The sequence below is a fragment of the Larimichthys crocea genome, chromosome III (assembly GCF_000972845.2).
Source record: "Larimichthys crocea isolate SSNF chromosome III, L_crocea_2.0, whole genome shotgun sequence".
In the NCBI taxonomy this organism is placed as follows: Eukaryota; Metazoa; Chordata; class Actinopteri; family Sciaenidae; genus Larimichthys; species Larimichthys crocea.
The window spans coordinates 25222297-25244303 of NC_040013.1; the positions used below are offsets into that span (position 1 = coordinate 25222297).

Below are 22007 nucleotides of genomic sequence, written 5' to 3' on the forward strand. Positions count from 1 at the left end.
GTTCATGCGCTTCGTGTCTGTTTTTTCTCTCATAAATAAAATCATGTGTGCGAGCGCTCTTTACCCTCCTGATGTGTGTGCATGGGTGGTTTTCACCGTCTCTCCTCTCCTATCAGAGTGAAGGTGTTTCATTAAGTATCTAATATGAGAAAGTGTGCACATGTGTGTGTGTGTTTGTGTGTGTGTGTGTGTTTCGCCCGTCTCTGGGCTGTCACAGGGCGTGTAGCTGATGATGACTAACGGCGTGTGAGGCGCACCGTCGTCTCTCAGGTCCAACAGCAACACACACTGCTGGGATTTATGAGCCGTTTCCATGGCGATCATTCCCTGGGCAGACGCTCCTCCAAACCGTCACTCATTGTAATAGACAAGACCAGCTGCATTACTTTCTAATGAACAATAAATATCTGCCGTGTGTGTGTGTGTGCCCGTGAGTGTGTGATTGTGTGTCTCTAAGAGTGTGTGGGTTTCTTTGTGTGTGTGTGTTTTGTCTACCTTTCTCTACCTTATGAACTGTCCTGACCTACTTTGTGAATTCTTCCGTCAAATAAAGCCCCTGCTACGGTATTAAAAGACGATCCAAATTTATATAATCCGAGCCTGATTGTTTTTAGATTCCGTATCAGTTATGATCACGAAGCATCGACTTAACTTTAATGTCAAAATATGGGGATATAGTATCCGCCGTTCCAGCTGTCTTCGCGAAGAGTTCTGTGGGAAAATGACACAAGCAATCGATCAAAATTTAAGCCCAGAAGATTTCAGTTAACCCAGTTTTCAAAACTGCACATTTGGAAGTGGAAATAACCCCGAAAAACAAAAAAGCTTACCCACGCTATCTGCGTTTGTGTCCTAATGAAGAGGGCATGCATGTCCCAGCAGTCTGTCTCTTTTCAAACACACCTACAGACGTAGCCAGGCGATCCTTTACGACTTGTGCAGTAAAGAAACCGCCGCGTGTAAATGTATAACAGTTGAACTGCACTGATAGAAAAAAAATGAAAACCATACCTCTTTGCCTGGGTGTGCTGTCCCAATCAATCACAGGGTGTCACAGTAAATATAAATAATTTCGATAAATACATTTCACACCATGTGAAGCATCACAACTTGTGGTACCACGACACTTTGCCACCCGCTTGATCACAACTTTAAATCTTTACGTGCCAAAGATACTTTTTCCTCGCTAAACTTGGAGCTACAAAACCTACCTGACAAACTGACGTACGTTTATATTTTTATATTATTAATTACAGAGCATTCATCTTTTGTTTCACTTCCAAATGAGTAGTTTCGTTAATATGGGTTTCTCATTGTCTCACCATGTGCTGCTGCATTCCAAGATTTTGGTATAAAAACACATATTTCTGTGTGTAATTAATTCATTCTAAAATCTTATTTTCTTTGTCCTCCCTGTTATCAGTATGTATCAGTTGCTGATGTTTGACAAAGACCAGTTGGACCCCAATTGATCCTAAATAACCCGCTAAAATGGGGAATTAATCCTGCGTGTTTTGATCTTCTTTCTGTTTTATTGGCTTCATGTCAAGCACCTGGCCACTGTCTCTTGTCTGCCAAGCTCATAACATTTTCCTCAACAGGTAAAAGGAAACTTGGAAGCAGCTTTGATGTGTTAAATATGTGGATGACATTACTATTCTGTCCGTCACTTCACTCCCCCACATCTCACACAGCTCTCCCTGCTTTAAACCACTGTGTGTTTTGTGTGTCTCGGCCTGTACGCGGGGAAAGAATATTAACACTGTCTTCTAGCCTCAGCAGCTGGTCGATTTCACCTGCTGCAATAACTATTTAACCTACTGACTGTATTTTTAGAACCAGATTGGATCTCTAAATGATTTTGAAGCAGTCTCTAGAGTAGCATAACGACCAACAGCCAAAACTGACCAACATTTGGCAGGTGGCCGGTGTTAATTCCCCGCTCCCCCATGACTGTGCAAAGCGTTTATATATGAAGGCTTTCCAGTTGTGTCACAAATCTTGTAACCACACTGGCACCATTGAGGAGGTTCAATCAGCTGCATGTAAATAATGGTCTAAAATGCTGATGTGGAAGAAATGATTGTGGTGGATGTGGGTCATTTCTGTGTCCTGATGAGGTCTACGCTGAGCCCAAATTATACATTCTGCATCTGTGCATCTAACATGCAGGCCAAGACTTACGGTGGCACAGCCTATACATACAGTATGTGTCCATATAAGAAGACAATCAACGGAGTGTGTCCATATTTGGACTATGTCCTGACATTTGCTTATCTTTAGCTAGAGTCGAGGCTCAAAACGTGGCAGCAAGGAAGGCAAACCATCACGCTGGTGTGCAAAACAGAGTGACTTTTATTAAAACAAAAAATGAACTTGTAACTCGCCACTTCTCAACGCATATATGTACTCTGAAAGGCCACCTCTCCCTGGTACAAACAAACAAGCAATAAACATGAAATATAAAAAGTATACTGTACAAACAAAGTACGGCAACAGTATAAATATGGCAAATATAAAAAGAGATATTAATAGTGTAAATATAGAAATATGAACAGTGTGAATATAGCAAAACTAAAAAGATGAATGCAGTGTAAATGTTTAAATGTAGATGGCGTACAGCAGCGTGCTTGTAAAGTTTGTAAAGTTTATAAAGTTCGACATAACATAATTTCCGTGATTTGCTCGTGCAAACAAAGCGATGATATGTGCATTCAGTCATCCAGTGAAAATGAAAAATACCGACTCATAACTCTCATAAAAGGGCACCTGTTGAGGCGTGCTTCCTCTTATAGCACCACACAAGGCGGGTGATATTAATTAATATTAATATTTAAATATGTTAATATAATATTGTGACTAAAGGCCATCTTCAAAAGATGGCCCGGCAAACAGTGAGGACACGAGGACGCAAACCTGATGATAGCAAAAGTCTTAGACGTTATTCAGCATTGTTGGCTCCGTTTTAAAATGTCTAATAGTTTAAAGAAGCCTCCAAACTTCAAGTCCAAATAAGTCATTGCTTTCTGAAATGACCCCATGACGTAAAAGGGTAAGGTGGTGGTCATGGTTAAAACAAACTAACATGTGAGTATAAGACGGGAACAGCGGCCTCTCATTGAAAACATTATTGGAACATTATCTCCTCTTTCATGGCTGCCAGCTGGTTACACTTTTTTCCTCACTATATTTGTGCCATTTCCCTTCTGTGTCATGTTTGTGTGTGTCTGTGTATGTGTGTGGGTGTGTGTGTGTGTGTGTGTGTGTGTGTCCTGTCCATCTCTGCTCCCTCCCCTACCCAGGCGGCTTGGCGTCTGTACTCCACCGACGGCGCTCGTCCCTACCTCAGAGCCACCTGGCACCACTACCAAAGCGCCCTCCCCCCCCTCAGGCATGTATCCCCACCACCACCACCACCACCATCACCACCTCCACCACCAGCACCGCCCTCACCTCCCCTCCGAAAAATCCCACCCCCCCCAACCACCAAACCACAATGCAGTAACGAAACCCCCACCTCCCCCCAACCCCCCAAAAAAAACTAATCGGCTTTTTCTTTTTTTGTTTTTCCCTCCTCACCTTCCTCCTCTCACCTCCTACCCGACTTATACGTTCCTCCCTCTCCCTTCCCCCCTTTTTTTTTCCTCCTCCCACACTTTACCCTGTTAATTGTTTCGTTTATCATTATTTTTTTTATTTATCCTGTCGACTCTGCACGTAGTGTGTCTGGCGTAGTTATGCTGCTGATGAGAACTCGGTTTCCATTGCTACCTGGAAGCCTCATTTGAAGGCGTTGCATACCTGCAGCCCCGCCAAGTAGGTAACAACTTACAGACTTACAATCATGGCCGCTGCTGCTCAGCCCTTCTCATCTCTTCCTCCTCGACTGGTGTCTGCTCATTTCCAATCGGTGTAGCTTCAACTCTTTTTTTTCCCACCATGCGACTCACTGTTATGCCGCATTGTAACCAATCTCTCATAAGCATATCTGTATTAACCTTTTTTTGTTTTGTTTGTTTGTTTGTTTCCCCCAACCAGGGATGCATGATCTGTAACACCCTTCAGACAATTAAATGCCTTGCTGAATGGCACAAGTTCAGTGGTTCACTAACGTCTGTGTTCTCCATGGACAGTATGAATATGGACGTCGTATCCTTGACGTTGCCAACAGGTTTCTGAAGAGTTAGAAAGCTTAGAAATCTGGAGGCATGTTGGCAGTCCTGCCTCTGCCGCCTCCCGGCTAATCTGAAAAAGGGCAAACACACAAGCTTAATGGCGCCTAGGTGTCAATCAAAGCCGCCAAGCTTTTAATTCTGCATAACTTTAGAAATTATAGAAATTTAGCTTCAGTACAGTTGTCATAAACAGGGAAATTATCTATAGAGACCCAAACAGTTTTTTGCACCAGGCTGTAAACATGTTACATTTTAACATGGGGACTTTTTGTCACAAAGACAGAGGTTGCCGCTTGCTGTTGTCCTACATTTTTGGGAGCGTAAACAACGATCCGATGACAGATTTAGATCCTTACCTTTCTGATCTGAACGCTTAACCCTTACTGTGCATGGCCATAGCTTGCATGTGCTTATAAATAATTAACCCCATTGAATTCTTTCTTTTTGTTTTCTTTTTTTGTTGTTTTTTTTTGGCTTGACGCCTCCCATTTTCCATTAGCGGAAACATCTGTAAAATGCTATTTTAATCTGCTGGGATACTGATTTCTCTCCCTTTGTCTCCTCCTCTTTATCCCACTAACCCTTGAAGGAAAGAGCAGGGCGAGACCACTTACAGGTTTGTATGACTCTCAGCTTCTTCCTCCAAAGACACAAACACATACACTCAACATGTGATGCAAGTACGATTAAATAACATGCCTATTGTTTATCCTGCTCTTCTGATCTGGTTTGTGGACTTGTTTAGTCCTTTCATGGTTTGATTACAGATCTCATATAATTTATTTATGGGTTTACATGTTCTACCAGGGAATAGTTAGTCAATCAATTGGAGATTGAAATAGCCATCAGAGGGTTGAGCCATATTGATTAAGTGATTGATGGATTGGTTTGTTAGTTGCTTGGTTTATTGATTCATTGATTTAGTGAATGTCACCATTTCTTGAGAATCTGCAGGCAGCTGTGGCTTTGTTTTGTCGTTAAACTCTCCTGTACGCTGCAAAATAAAGGGATAAGCAGCGCGTCCAATAATTAAAGGAAATGAGACGTGTCATGTCAATATTTATTCACCATTCGAGCAACACTCTCTATGCTCTGCTGAAGTACAGTTGTTGAATTGAACTGTGTCGAAGCAGGACAGTTAGGCTGAGACTTTACAAGTACAACAAGAGCTACTTTCAAACGGCTCTTGGGGAGGTAGAGTGCGCTGTCTCTCCCAACTTTCTTCCTCTTTATTTATTTCATACTCCTACCTCACTTTTCCAACCTTTTCTTGACGGGTCCATCTCATGATTTTGTCTTTCCTCCTCCTCCTCCTCCTCCTCCTGCTTTCACTACTGCTTCCCTCTCTGCACTTGACTCTCAGGCAGGGAAGGGTGATGGGCTCCTCTGTCTTTGTTCAGTGTGTGTGTGTGTGTGTGTGCGTGTGCGTGCGCGTGTGTGTGTGTGTGTGTGTGTGTATGCACGCCTTGAAGACAGGAGTCTGTACCATGTCTGTACCATGACGCACTTTTTCCATTGGGATAGTATTTATATAACTCATCAAACACAAGTCTAGGAGAGACAGCGAAGTTGAAAAAGGGAGGGAGGGGAAGGGAGATAGGGGATTTCAGAGAGGGGAAGAAGACAGAGAGAGATTTGTGAGTTTAATTATCCTAGTATACTTCTTTTTTTTTTTTACAGTGCAGCACTTCTTTGGAAACATTTGTGGTCCTTTATATTGAGCCAACAGCTTCTTAGTCATTTAAACTTAAGACAGCCACACACACACACACATATAAAGAATAAGTTTATTCTCTCTGTCAAACACACAAACAAACATGCTTCTCATCCTTAAACAAAACAACATTTAATTAGGCTTTGTTGCATCCACAGCAGCATTCATCCCTCCTGTTTTTAATTAGGCTTTCCTTTCTTAGAAACATTTGTAACTGTAAGTTCAATTTGCACTCGTGAAATCATAATTATGCACCCTTTTATGGCACTATTTCTTTGCTGCGCGCTCCCCTTCAGCAGGAGAACACACACGGGCCCTGTGTGTTATTAGTGGTTTTACAGACTGTCGGCTGCTCGGCGGCGGTAGGTGCCGTGGTAAACGGACGGCGGTTTTCGTTTAAGCAGACTTGTAAACACCAGCAGTAGTAAAAGTACTGCAGGGGACATCATGCTGAGTGTAAGTGTGCTGGATATTGGCAGAGAGAAGGTAACATGAAATAAAGGATGATGGGTGTTTAATCTGGAGTTTATGTGTGTGTGCAGGTGTCCCTGTGTGTGTGTGTGTGTTTGTAGCTCCTGGTACAGTTTAATTCAACCCGAGCAGGGTAGTAAAAAAGGAGGGTGAACCTCCAGTAAGTGATGATCACTTGTAGCAAAAATAACCCTCTTACTTTCAACCTGGACACTATTTCTCATGATTTAAACCTGTAGTTGGCGTCTGGTGCTGCCTGATGGGAAAACTTATGCTGCACTTAACTTAACATGTGTTTTTGTTCATAATCCACAACAGGGCTCGAATAACAACATTCACACCAAACTAAGCAACCTAGACTAAACTGGGAAACGCACCAGACTTCATTTAAACAACACCAAATTGAATATGAACACAGCCTGATTTTTTAGTTTCGTTTTGGCCGGACTACTTTGACTTTGTCGAGCACAATACGTCGCAGACACACAGTCGGGAAATATTTCGACCGCATGTCACAGAAGAATCATCGTGTTGAGAATTCATTATTTGGGCGTTTTTGATGTTGATTCTGAGCTTTTCATAGATGATTGGAGAGCCAGACTCAAGAAATTGAAGCATCTGGTGAGAGTTTGGTCAATTTTGGGGCAGGAAAAATAGAGTCCAGGTTGTGCATAAGTGACGCTTAACACGCTTTAGTTTGATGAGCATGATGTGTGTCATGGATTCACATCATAAGTGCCTCTCTGTGTGTTCGCTTTGCATCGATATTGACAGCAGAGAACTTCTCCTTCCTCTGCTGAACTCCTCTTTTTAATCTCTTTCCTCTCCATTCTCTCCTCCATCCATCTCTCCCTCCTCCTTCATTCTAGTAAGGGTCTAAGTAATGGGAGGCTCTTCAGAAGGTATAGGAGGAAATATAGGAGGTACCTACAGTACTGCCCAGCATCCCCTCTCTGCCCTGCCCTGAGCCCGGTGGCCTGTGGGAATGACTGACTAATAGCATGGAGGAGGACAAAGAAAACAAATCAAACTTCCTTCTTATCTCCCTCCTCAATCCCTTTTATCCCCACGAAGGACTTGAGACGACTACTGCTGCCTGCTGCCTGTCGATTTGCAAAAAAATACTTGACCGTTTTTTACAAATTAAAGGGGAATTGTAAAAGTAGACATTTTTGTTTTAGTCCCATGTGTTCTGCTGCAGTCAACAAACCTTTATTCAATCATAATTAGAGATTATTTAAATGAGAATTTGTCATTTAAAACTCCTAACAAAAAGAAAGTGCGAGTGAATATTTTCTCAGTAAGAGAGCTCAATAAGTCGAAACTCCGAGTAAAAACTAAAAATACAAAGGATGCAAATTCCCCTTTATTTTATATTTTTAAAATCCACATGTGCCTCCTAGCCCACCTAAAATATCCTTATCCACCCTAGAGACTGATCCGAGTCCAGCCACATGAATATCTTTTGTTTCATTCATAGTCTTGAATGTAATTTATTTATTCTTGGCACCAGAGGTTGGTTTTTCGGGGGATTTTTATCTATCGTATAGACGCATCAGTTGTATAAAAAAAATAACAAGGAAAAGGAATGGGAATAAAATGAACAATTCATGGGGCTGGACCACGTTTTTTGTAGTTATACACATATCAGCATACAGATTTGGGTATTAGCTGTTCTTTGTTTTACTGCATGCTCCGTCTATTACTGCCACACTTCTCTCTTCAGTCATTTCTGTCTGTCAGAGTTGCATCAGAATGGAAATAGATAAACAAATAAAAAGATTCATCCAGCGCCAACCACATGTGGCTGTCTCAGTATTAGTGGAACGAGGACAGGACAGGAAGACGCAGCCTGAGAAAGTGAGAAAATAAGTCAGAGGAACATGTTTGTTTTGGTTAAAACTGATTAAAACACTGAAATTCAGGTGAGCTATGGAAAAATTGTGGCATGGAAAATGTCTTGGAACCCTGCATCTCTCTCTGTCTCTCTGTCTGTCTCTCTGTCTCTCTGTCTGTCTCTCTGTCTCTCTGTCTGTCTCTCTGTCTCTCTCGCTCTCTCTCGTTGCTCTGCTGCATTGCATGCTGGTCTATTCGCCTCAGCAACATAATAGTTCACTGCAGCAAACTTTCTGCATCCCCCCCCCACCAACCCCTCGAAGGTCACCAAAGATGTAAACATCACGTGGATACATTTCTTTTCCCGTGTTTATGATGTTGCTTACGTTATGTGTCATTCTTTTAAGATGGCAAAGTGGTAGAGGAAGATGGCGACTGAGCTAAACAAGACAATAGATACATTAATATGTCATATACCATGGTGCAACTACAGTGAACAGCTGAGACTAAAACAGTGTCTTTTGCAGATTTCTGTTGGATTTTTCTGATCTTTTGTATTTAATAGTAAACATTGATTACAAAACGTCACAACATCTCAGAGATTTCGTTCTTTCTTTCCAACATCTTTGCCCCCACAAAGAATCTAACCTTTGTCAAACTGTTCAAGGCATTTCGGAATAACGGTCTCATTTGTTTAAGGTAGTCTCCAAATGAATACGGTGATGATGTATTAATGTTCCTGTGCTTGACAATATCGCCTTTTAAAAATCTCATTAACTCTGTTTTGAAAAGAGAATAGATTATGAATGAATAGATTATCAGCAGGTTGAAGCACTTAAGGTTTGTTTTGGTGGCTTGTTTTGGCGGGCGGCCTGGCTGTTTTCTGGTGTTTTGGGCATGTCAGCTGGATGGATGATGTTTGGGCTGAAGGAAAAGACAGAACGCTGCCCTGTGTCTGCGCGCTGAACTCTTCTCACTCTCCAAGGGGAAATAGGTGTTGACAACATCCCTTTTTTCTCTCTCTCTCCTTGTGTCTGTGTGTCTCTCTATCAACCTTAACCTCTGCCACACACTCTCCATCTTTAACTCACTCACACTCTGTCTCCCCTTCCCGAATCTTTATCTCTCTGCTCTCTGCTTTCCCCCCCCCGGTCCCTCCATCTTTTGCTCCCTGCAGTCAGAAGTTGAGTTTTAAGGAGCGGGTCCGGATGGCGAGCCCACGGGGTCAAAGCATGAAAAGCAGACAGACGTCCATCAACGACCGCCAGCGTTGTTCCCCTGGCAACGAGGTGGTGGGAGGCACCGAACTGATGGGTGGGAGCCCGGCAAAAGTGCAGAAGAGCTGGAGCTTCAACGATCGGACCCGGTTTAGGCCGTCACTGAGGTTGAAGAGTCAGACGCGCACTGCTATCCCAGATGGTGAGTGAAACCGGAGGTGTATGTCCAGCTTTACTGTAAATGGTAAACAGAGCAACAAAACATCTGAGCCTTTTTTATCACAGCATGCTGTTTAATACTGCACATGTAGAGCAGAGTTATCAGTACAGTCACTGGGCCAATTATAACAAACACATGCTGTGCAACCAAAGTTTCCAGAGATACCATATGTCAACATGTCAGGCTGGATTTATAAGACAATTAAAGTATTTGCATTTCTTGGATTTTTAATATTTCATTAGAGAATAACTGCACAGTATGTGGGGTCTCATACAACATTTACATTCGCAGTGTACAACAAAACAGCAATTATGGTTTAAAGTCAGTCTAACCAACAATGAAGCAATAACACAAAATTATAAAAATAATTACATAAAACAAACCAAAGCTCTAAAAGTTCAATAAACAAAAAATAATGTCAGATTTACTTTTATTAAAGCATCGTAATGCTGCTGGTTTAATTCATGTTGTTCCTTTCATAATTGCTTATTGGATTCTTATAATGTATTATATTGTTATTATATTATTGTATTTGTTCAACAGAAAGGTTGCATTTCATTTTTAGCAGACTACAAACATATAATATGATTTGGAAGATCATCAAAACATCCAGATTTTGCTAAATTTATGGAATAAACCATGTATTACGTTATGGTTTATTTAATATTATATTCTCTAAATCTTCTATATATTATCTGTTCTCTCAGTATTCTAGACGTGATGATGAAAGTTGTGCACTTCTTATGCTTTCATAAAGTCCTTACTTCTCAGCTCGGTTCTTGCTTTTTGCACTACAAAGGGAGCATGAATTATTTCTTCTGATCTAAAACAGCGTCTCTGTTTGGTACAGTTTGTTGTGCACCACTGTTTTTCCTCACATTTCCCAGAAACTCCAGTAATAAATGAAATTGCTGACTGTCTTAATAGCACTTCTGTTTCCCCTTTTATATCACCGTACCATTTATTTGAACCGATTTTTACAACCTCTTCAATGCACTACATCATTATGCACTCTTCTTTTTTTTTTCTGTGTCTCCCACCCTTGTGATTGTTGGCAGTATTCAGGATATATACTGTATACCCTCTTCTCTTACCCTACACAGCTGAGCTGGCAAAACACTGCCCATTCCTAAAGACCCCATCCAGGCAGGCAGAACATAAATTCTCACCTCCTAAAGGCCAAAATAGCATCGGTTTGAAACATTTTTGGAGACTCCTGTCAAGACCTGCCGTGCAGAAAAAGTGTTTTATGAGTCCTAACACTGGAAATGATTTTGCACGGCGCTACATTTATTGATGAGACGGCGGTCTGTCTCTCTCAGTGGATGCAGGCATGACCACGGAGGATTCCTTTGATGAGAGAGGCTGCCATTGTGATGTTACAGTGGAGGATCTATCAGCTCCCCTCAAGGCTGTCATCAGGGCTGTCAGGTGAGATCCTGCCACTCTTACACTTCACCTTTCAGACTTTTCAGCTGATGCTCCTGCATCCAAATACTAATATCAAGTGAGAAACTGTTTCTTTGCTCTTGTTTCATATTAATGCTTTGAATTTAAGACTGTAACTGAGACCAGACAGAAGGGGAAGTTTGCTCTCAAAAATAATTTCCAATAGCTATTGTCTTATGTAAGTACATTAGGATCTGCCATCTGTCAACCACAAACCAGTCAGGCCTGATCTTTTTCCACAGCTATTGCTTTCATTTGTTGCCTATTAACTGTCTTAAGAGTTAGATGAGGAGTTTGATGCGACTGTCACGTTTGTGTGGTAAATATATGGAGCTGCCGCCAGCAGCCTAAGCAGCACAAGGACTGAAAACAGGCCGAGACGGTTACCAGACTATTTCCTGTACAGGAGCAGTGAGTCCCTGCTGGGTGTCTGTCTGGCAGCGTCGCCGTCATGTACCAGATTCCAGGAAGTTGCATGCAACTAAGAAATAATCTGACACGTAACATAACCCACAAATCATTGTTTTTAGACTTTGGTTTAAACAGATTAAACAAATGAGCTATCATAACATGTTAATTAGGGTTTTAAGCGGGCTCATATGTGGATTCTGTTACCTTTGGACGAAGTTAATTCGTTTACCATCATCGGCGATCACTCGACACATTTCCTCTTTGTTTTCCTTCCTACTCTTGACAGTTTTTGAGTGTTTCCTGTTACCGTTGAAGCCCTCCGGGTTGTCTGATTGACCGTGTTATATATTTCCATGTATTCTGTGGCCTGTTAGGCCTGATAAAGGGCATCTTATTGATAGTCCCAACATTTAAACTCCAGCTTTAGGCCTTTTTTTCTCTCTCTCTGATCTCTCCTTTCAGCTTTTCCGTCTGGCTAGTCGTCGATCGTGGCTGTAGTTAAGCTCTTCTTGGAGTCCGGTCACGTTTCCTGTTGATTGGTTGGCCTGCCATCTTTCTTTATAGACTGTTTATGATGTGTATCTATTGATTGGAAGATCATGAATGATGCACTGTGCAGGACTTGAATTACTAAATGTCAATGTATGAAAATACCATCAGAAGACTAACTAACAGAAGAATGCATTGTTATAGTATAAGGAAACAGTTCATCCCAGAGTATGGCTAAATAAATCCATAATATATCATAACACACAAACTCCCCTCCACTATACATGTACCGGTAGTTCTGTATGTGGAAAACATACATTCAGTCTTCAGGGGTCTGCACGATGTTTGGTTCTTTCAAGAAAAGCTTTTTAAAAAGTTTAGGGTTGGTCTGCAGGGTGTGTGTGTGTGTGTGTGTGTGTGTGTGTGTGTGTGTGTGTGTTTCAGCAGACCCTGCTCTCTTACACTGGCACCGGCACCCTGTGAGAGAATGTTTATTCAACTGGCCCCGACTGATTCTCTCACTCCACCGCTTCTTTTCACCCTCTTCATATTTTTCATTGTTGAAACGTTGATTTTAACTAACGCTACCACAGACTGCAGGATTTCTATTAGAAAATTACAAGTTAGTGGGGGAAAAAAATGGACTTCTGTATGTGGCTGAGAGAAATCAGATGCTGTCCTGATTTATAGATTCTAAATCTGATCGTTCTCAAGCAAAGCAGATATCAGATGTTTTTTCCTGGATTCTTGAGAGAGACAGGAAGGTGCTGCATCACAAACAAAAACTTGTAATACAAGACGAAAGCCTCGTCTAGAAAGAAACTTAAGAGTTTGCCTGTTTCCTCCTCCGGTAATTTTTCCTTCTCTTCTACAGTTAAATCACCCATCTTACATCAAATTTATCCATCTACGAGTCTGAGCATATTTACTCAACACAGATTAATAAAGAGATTCATATATGGAATGATATATGCATATTCTCACCGTGTGTACAGATGCTGTCCATAGGGTCTATAAATAAGCTCTTGCATCTTCATGTATGCAGTGAATAACAAGACATTTACATCTATATCTGTTACACAAATAAATCAGGTCTTTATTTAATTATAATGTATATTTCCAATAACCCTCAGTAAGACCTGTACAGATAGTTCAGAAACCGGCTACACCTGACCTCTGCCTGTACACGGTGTGGGTGTCAAATGAGTATAACGAAGTGTGACGCGTCCATCTTTGTCCAAATTGGAAATTGTAGTTTCTCTTGTTGTAGCAGAGAGTACAAGTGATGTAATAATTTCCAGTGGAATCTTTTTGGACTTGACATTTGACACAAATCAAATCAAAGAGCAGTTTTACTTCACTTCGTCTGGATTTTTGTCATATTTGCAGATTAGGAAAGGCGCTGAGACGTTATCCTGCTTTGTTTTATAATGGATTGAACTGAAGTACATGAATCTCCCTCTATCACCTCTGCACATTAGCTTTTTCTGCTGATGGTCTTATCAAAAACATCTTTAAATCTCACATATGTTTGATTCAAAGCCACCAACAATGCTTCTAAATACTGATATCAAGCAAGAAACTCAAAAATATTTTACTCTTGTTTCATATTAATGCATAAAAGGAGTACTGTAACTGAGACACACACACGCATACACACACACAGACATCACCACTACCACCCAACCCCGACCAGGCCCACCCAGCAGGCATCCACCATGGGCATCCAGAGCTCAGGGTTTTCCCAGGGTGTCAGGTTGAGGTTTGGACACCCCCCTCCCCTGTCAGGACTGTTTTTACAGAGGGTCATCTGTCCCCGTTGTTTCCATTTAGACAGTGAGAAAAACAGGCAACTGGAGGAAAGCAGGAGCCATGGGGGAACCCAGATGCACAAAGTACCTAGATCCACTTACCTGTATCAATATTATTCACCCAGCAGTGGCTCTGTTCACCAAATAGAGGGAGATAGAGGATTACGCTGAAGTTTCAAAGTCATTCATTTTGATTGTTTTGGATTTGACAACAGAACCAGGTGACTTTGGTTTCCCGTTAGATACTCCTTGAGGAATTTGAGATTTTAATAATGTTTTCTCTATCGCACTCCAAAAAAATGATCAACAAGTGAAACGTAACAAGGATCGTCCTGTGGATTTCCCAAAGTTGCTGCTACCATCTAGTGGCACTTTGTAGTTATTACGTCCTAATTTTTAAAGCCTCTTTTTGACTTTGTTACTTATTTCAGCATCCATCTGCCTCTCTCTTTTTTTTTTTTACTTCTTGTGCAGGATCATGAAGTTCCACGTGGCAAAAAAGAAGTTTAAGGAGACGCTGCGTCCGTACGACGTGAAGGACGTCATAGAGCAGTACTCTGCAGGACACCTGGACATGCTCTGTCGCATCAAGAGTCTGCAGACTAGGTCAGGACAGACACACACACTCATATTTAAATCACAAATTCAAGCTTAAGTTTTCTCTTGTCGCCATGTTGCTGATATCTGTTCATGTTCTTTATAAGAGTTTGTATTCTTTGCCAATGACTTGCAAAGGTGGATGTTGCCTCCAATGTTGCTGCTGTTCTTCCTCCTACAGAAGTCATCACTTCATAGATAATCCTTTCAAATGAGATGAACTCAAACCTGTGTCTTTCTAACAGAGTGTGTGTGTCAACAACATCAACTTTACTCTATAAGAAAATGTATATTTCCTCTCTCCCAGACTAGACACTGTAGTGGGTCCCGCTCCGAGGCCTTTCAGCAACCGCGTCAAGACCTTTTCCTCTCCCTCCCTGCATTTATATTACAGCCAAGCCCGGAGGAAACAGACTGCACTGGGGTTAGACTTACCCCGTTCCTGATCTGCTTGCCAACTGTTTTCTTTGCTCGCATAACCAAACCATGATGATGTCACACCTGGGTCAAACAGCGTGCATTCACATGCTTTTGCATCAGTCGGTGTCCTTATCCGTGAATTGCCCATAAAGGTTGAAAAGAGACACAGAAGGCTTGCGTTTATTCAGTTTAATTCCACGCAGCTCTAACTTTAAACTCAACAGAACTCTGTGTCATCTTTCTCCCATAGCAGGCGAGCTTTCTCAAACATAACCCATGAGCAAATCAAAAAGACAATCTGACATCTTTAATTTCAGGACACTTCATGCCCTCCATGTGTTTAACTGCCAACTTGACAGACCAGATAGGCTGTTTTGACCCAGGTATTGACTGAAGAGGTCATCAAGGAGCTCAGTAAATGGATTATGTGCAATACAAGTTTTTGATCCAGATTTAACATTGTTGGCAGAAAATAATTGAGGTGGTCTGTCCTTACAGAAAAAAACACATGAATTTCACATGTGCAGAATCACATGTGAAAGGTTTGCTCATGTTCAACATGCTTTGCACATGGAAAACATGTTCCCATGATTTCCACATGTGTGCAACATGTGGCAACTGCTATACACGTGGCAAACATGTAAAATTCATGTGGTTTCTCTGTAAATACTAACACTGCCACTTCATGTCACACTGGAAATATGTGATAATCCTCATTTGGGCACCTTGAGGATCTCATCTAACTAGAACATTTTGTCAACTAACATACTGTACGTGACCGTAGATACAAGACGAGTTACTCAGTGCTACATAGAGAAGTAGGGCATTCATTTTGTCCTTATGTAAAAGCCCCAATCCACAAAGAACCTGTCATTTATTCATTCATACAGTTGTTTTACTTCAGTTCCTTATATAGACGATAAATATATTCTGTATTAAAAGTCTATTATCATTTCATTTGTGAAAAACAATGCTGGGAATATTCAGCAGGGGGCACTGTGCTGCAGTTATGGATTGGGGCTTTTGTTGTGCTGAATGAATCGCAGTGCTGTAGGTGATGCCACTGTTGTCAGTAGTACTCTTAGAAAATAACATAGTGCTTGTTACGGTATGAAGTGTGTCTGCTGGCAAAGGCTGTAGACACGCACAGTGTTGTTGTATCTCACTGACATTGCTGCTAGACTTCCATCATGTTGCTCACTGAGGATGATAACAGCATTTATCTACAAGGCTAGATTTGTTCATTTGTCTACCTGTGCTTCATGCTTTACTGTGGCTGTAGGTGTGGTTGAGTGTGAGTGTGTGTGTGTGTGAGATGTATCTGACCCAGTATTTCTCCTGTCTCCAGACTGGCCAGTGCAGTGGGCTCTGGTCCCAAACTGAATAGCCGTCCCAGGAACATGTCCTCTCCAGCCCTGCATTATTATTACAACAACAACAGGAAGAAGCTCCCTGGCTCAGGGTTACTTTTATTTTACTTAATTTGATTTTTTTTACCTGCAGTAGAATCTCATTAGATGCCTCTACGGTGACAATTAGGTCCCTTGCGGTCCCCAAAAGTCCCCGACTAACCATGAAATGTCACACACACACACACAGACACACACAGACATGCTCACAGAGAATAAATTTGCATTTCATGCAAATGTATGCCAACGTGTATCCACACACACACAGCCCAAACATATCATCCCCGTCCCTACATTAGATCTCCTCCCTAGTTTCAGACTTCATCCCCTTTCCTCTAACCAGTCGGGGTGAAACTTGATTATGTGTGAATGCTGCTAACATGTGTGTGTGTGTGAGTGGTCTGCAATTAATTTTATTTCCTGTAGGTGCTGGCCTCACTTTGATAGATGCATGCACGTACAAACTACATGTTCAAACTTTATTAACTCCACTAATTCAACATGATGACAGTGACAAAGAACTTGTGTGACTTGATCAATGCTCTGACAGCGCTTGCCGCATTTAGCAGCTCTCTTGGTTTCTAAATGTTTTAAAACAGAATGAAAATATACATGTATGTTCTTCATGGAGTGGAAAGTGATGTTTCAGCGATCCTGTTTGGGTTCTCAGCATTTTGAACACCTGTTGTCCTGTTTTCAATATGATCTTTACTTTGAATATATTGTAATCGTAAACCTGATTCTTGCAGTGGTCATAAATGACTTGTGAAATGTCATTTTTTTGGTGCATGTTGGTTTTTCATTTGTAAAAATTTTGCACATTTACAATTTTTTTACACTTCCAAAAACCCATGAAAAGTACATACTGCATGAGATCCAATCTTAAATTGTTGTTTTCCTTCATTCACTCATGCAGCCATACGATGTGTGTTGTGTGTTTTACTAACCCTAACCTTGACATCCCACTGCTGCTTTAGGTTTGTTGCCTGACTTGGGATAACGTGAAATGATTCTTGGGTGCGGACTTATATTACAACATCATTATTTTCTAACATGTTAACACCAGTATGTGTGTGTGTGTGTATGTATCAGGGTGGATCAGATTCTGGGAAAAGGCCAGATTCCCGTGGATAAGAAAATGAGGGACAAACTGCACCCAGATGGAGAATCTCTGGAGGGCATGAGCATGCTGGGACGGGTGTGTAAGGTGGAGAGGCAGGTGAGTTAAAGAAAGAAAGAAAGAAAAGGAAATCGGAGATGACGAAAAACTACATCAGCATCCTGTAAAAATGCATTTGCAAGATTTTATTGCCCAATAATGTAGGAGATGATTTGGCATGTTGCTCAATTCCAGTGACTCAGGTTTTATTTTGCCAAGAGTTTCTGGCTTTCTGTTTTGGAAACAAGCTCCAGAGATTTGTCAATGTTACGGGAAAAATCCTTGGTTGAAGGAGTCATAAATTGCCTAACAGCCCTTTAAGCTTCACTCTCTTGCTTGTTCTTTCTCTTTCCCCTTGCCTCCTTCCATGTTCTCACTCTCTTATTCTTCTCTCTTGGTCCCAGGTAACATCTATTGAATCAAAGTTGGACTCTTTGCTGGATGTTTACCGCCAAGTCCTGCAGAAAGGCCCCTCAGCACTCACTCTCTCCTCCCTGCCCCTGTTCGAGCTCGACAACCACCAGCACCACAACTCTGATTACCAGACCTCCATCATTGGCAGGGATCTTCCATCTCCCCAGGGAGGTGATCCAGTTGGAGGCGGAGGAGATAACAACAGGGGCATACGCCGTTCTCTTAGCGCCAATCCAAGAGGTCTGCGTCTCATACTTGCACCTGCCGATGATGACGGCCCCCCAGATTCAGCACCTCCATCCTATCCCCCATCAACGGCCTCGCTCTCCCCGTCACCCCTGCTGCCTCCCGATAGCCCTTACCCAACCTTGGTCACCCCCAATGGGACTTCCAAAAGAGCACACTTCCCTGACCTGCCACCCCCACCTCCCTCAACAGGGGGTTTCACCCTCCGGCTGCCCCCCATGGTGCACCCCTCCCATCCCCGATGCCCTGCTGACCCTGTCCCAGATGATATGACAGGTGGAGTGGCGGTGGATGAGGGGAGTTTGGGCCCCTCCGTTGTTGTTGGATCCAGTGTGGATGCTGACCAGGGAGGGGACAGTGAGGCAGGCCCTACCCAGGGAAGGGTGCAGCTCCGGGAGAAGCCTGGCTTGAAATCTGAGGGGGTCTGGAGGAGGCACTTGAGCCTGGAGGCAAACCCCCTGCTGCTGCTCTCGTCTAGCCCAGACGAGACACCTTCAGACTGGGGAGGCAGTCTCGGTAAATCCCTCTCTGTGCACAATCTCAGCCAGCCTTTGACCAACCGTGCTCCTGGTCTTTCCTCAGCACTCAACAACAGCAGCAGCAGCAACAGTAGCGAACGTGGCAATCCCCACGGTGTCCTTAGCAACTGGGACGGAGCAGAACTCTTCATTAGTGAGTGCAAACTGGAGCCAACAGAAGAACATTTCAACTTCCTGACCCAGGAACCTGCAGGCCCCTCAGACCTTTTACAGACTGTGGAGGAGGCTCCACCTCACCCTAAGGGAAACTCTGAGTTTCTCAGTCAGCCTCCACATATACAGCTCGCATAACTTCAAACACACACTGACACACACGCTCACATACTGTATGTACACACCATTGTTAGAGAAGCCACTTTTAAAGTATTTTTACAGGACACTCTACAGATTATTCTGCATGTTCTTACATTTTGTCTGACACGATTATGTCCACTTTCATACACAAATATTATTTTATATACTTCTTTTTTGGAGGTACTAAAATGACCACAAGGAAATCAAAAGTACAACGATGTATGAAATATGTATGAAATTGGGCATATTCATGTAAGACAAAATGCACAAACGATACACAAATACAAATAACCTTCCTTTAAGAGAAGCTGCTTTACCTTAAAATATTCAGAAATGGTAAATTTTATTACCTTTTTACAAAATAATCTACAAGATATCATATATCATACATGAGATATGTCAATAAAAAGGATGATGTTGAAATACAGAACAAGGAAGGAATGTTAACTGTGATATCTGAGCCTGCCGTCTGACACCTGCCTACTAGACATCAGAGTGTAGAAGCAAATCAAATAATTCGGTTTATCAGGAAAACATGTATAAGTATTAATTTCTTTTCGAAGTAATTGGAGTGTAAGTTGCAGTGTGTGCCAGTAACAAAGGTCAAAAGCGTAGTTGAACCTCAAACGAGCCACTGGAAACCACCGGTCAACCACTTCTTTCTAAACACGTGGTCAAACCAGTAAACACAGGTACATGCACACACACACACACACACATACACACAAAAACACACACACACACATACAACCACCGGCCACAACCGCAGAGTACTCTGAGCGGAGCCAACTTGACAAAGAGCTGAGACTGAAAGTGACTTATTTTTTCATACAAGTGCTTGTATTCAGAGACTTTTCATGGAAGAAGAGGAGAGTCACTCGCTCTCCTTATTCAATATCTGTCTTTAGCAAATGTAAAATGTCATCTTTTACTTATGCTTTCATACATATCACTGCATGGACTGTTTCCAAAAAAACTAATGAACAAAAGGAGAATGATGAGTGAGGTTTAACGGGAATAGCTGACTTAAAAAAAAAAAAAGAAGAAGAAGTTAAAGGTCAAACCCTCAGCATGTATTCTGACCACAAGCATCTCATTCTGTTCATTTTCTACAACCACCACGATGTTAGTTAATTGATGTTTGTAGGGTTGCTTAGTTTCATCTGTCAACAAGTTGTCAGTGAATTTGGATGCAGCAGACCTATTGAGAAAAATGTCCCATCGGCAGTCACGCAAGACAAGTGACCACGTCCTGCCTGGTTTGGACAGTAGCCTGGTTGAGTCAGTTGTTTCGGGGATGTGGATGCTGAATTGCGGTGGGCTGATCCAAGTGGGCTTTTTCCAGCCAAGCATGAGATGTTGCATGTCTAAGCTGATTGAAGTCAAGAGAGCGCTCGCTGGTGGCCCGGATGTCCTTCTGCATGTTAAAGTAAAGAGCCTCCAAACCTTTAGCAAAGGTACGAGCAAAGTCCGCCTATTATTATATTCTAATTTGAACTAATTTGAAACTAGTTTAAAACCTGTACTACCAATTATATGGATAAATAATAACCCACTTACTATTAAATTTTATGACATATAATTAAGGTCATTTAATGTTTTTTTGTTTTTTTTTGACAAACCCTGTCTTTTTACTGGGTGCTGGTTGCACCATGTGTATCAATAATGATTGAAGGCTGCTGGGCTGGGCGTAGTGTGGTGTCACAGGGCAAAATGTGCAATGCAGAGTCCATTTATAACACGAGCAGGTCAGTTTGGATTCACCTGAGGAACTCACAATAACAAGATACTGTACGTGCATGTTGTTATTTTATCCATATGTCCATTCTGCTGCTGACAAATATGATAACAAAGGACAGAGGTGAGAAACAAATGGCCTGTAATCTTGAAATGAAATCCCAATTTCTGTGACTTCCAACCAAAAATCATATTTAATGTACCAGAATGTTTTGACTTACTTATGGTATATTGCAAGTTACACATTGCCACCCTTTTTGTAGATGGGTTGACTGCTCTTGAATGGCGTTTATGCACAAAACTATGTCAGCCGTCTTAATTTTTTTGTCATCCATTTTGATTTGATTTTGCATGTTTACGTCTTAAGGAGTATGCAGTCACAGCAGTCTTAAAAAAAAAAAAGTATTTTAATGTGTTAACGGCAAACTTGATTCACCATTATTTTTTAAGTTATATTCCCTTTGTTTTGAATGACGAGTAAAGGGGCATTGCTTAGCAAATTAACATCCTGTAGTAGAAATATAACAAGTATTATCCTTTTAACAAATGACAGTTGTGAAGACTTAGATCGATTTTGAAATATTCGACAGCCCATGCAGGAGAGTTGTTGTGATATGATGAAATATATTATCAACATGAAAGCACAGTTAATGTTAATGGTGAGTTTGAGGAGCCTGAAAATGTGACATGGTAGTTTCATGCTTAATATTGGAATAGATTTTGTGTAGTTGTTGATTGAGTTTTGCTACATATGAAAAGAGGCCAGCCAAAACTGTAAAACACTTTGGAGCAAGATATCGAACAAATACTGAATAATGAGGAAAAGCCTGTGGACCAGTTGGGACGTTGACTGGCTTATTCCCTCATAAAACATGCTTATTTTCGCAGTCTGTAAATTGCTTCAGGGTGCCTTTCTTGCATATGAAAATTCATCATTTGTCCTCCACAGGTCTTTTTTGCCTACAGCCTATAGCATACTGTATAGTTAACGTCAAACTGCTCATTTTGGTTTGGGCATCCAGTTCACTTAAGTCATGTAACGTAAGCCACAGACTTTATATGGCTTGGGATGGCTAATAATACCATTTCTCTACTGCTTGAACAGTAATTTATTACACAACTGGCCTTAAAGCTTGATAATGTTAACATTATTATTTCTTTGAAATTAATTTATTAAAGTGCACATTATGTTCTCTGGATGAGAAATGCAAAAATAATTTTATTATTCATTAATAAAGTACAAATTAACTAAACTGTTTTGGGGGTTTGTGTCTTCTTTTTATGGTGATATGATGATGATATTATATTTATTTATCTATATTGATATTTTATATGTTCATGGTATTTGAGAGTGGATTTAAAAGCTGTGGTATCTAACAGGTTGTTTTTGTATATTTAT

At 41.4% G+C, this 22007-nt stretch overlaps 1 protein-coding gene across 2 annotated transcripts in view; it reads left to right on the forward strand.

Moving 5' to 3' along the window:
* Positions 1 to 19922, forward strand: part of kcnq5a (potassium voltage-gated channel, KQT-like subfamily, member 5a) — an 87908-nt gene extending 67986 nt beyond the window's left edge. The window contains exons 8-15 of one of the 2 annotated variants that reach the window (XM_027277899.1): positions 3722 to 3816; positions 4765 to 4791; positions 9374 to 9615; positions 10956 to 11064; positions 14268 to 14399; positions 14698 to 14814; positions 17312 to 17438; positions 17783 to 19922. In XM_027277899.1, coding sequence (XP_027133700.1) covers positions 3722 to 3816; positions 4765 to 4791; positions 9374 to 9615; positions 10956 to 11064; positions 14268 to 14399; positions 14698 to 14814; positions 17312 to 17438; positions 17783 to 18868 — 1935 coding nt within the window. In that variant the 3' untranslated portion in view covers positions 18869 to 19922. The remainder of the gene's footprint in view (positions 1 to 3721; positions 3817 to 4764; positions 4792 to 9373; positions 9616 to 10955; positions 11065 to 14267; positions 14400 to 14697; positions 14815 to 17311; positions 17439 to 17782) is intronic. The other variant, XM_027277900.1, reaches the window with a different exon arrangement.
* The last annotated feature ends 2085 nt before the right edge of the window (positions 19923 to 22007 follow it).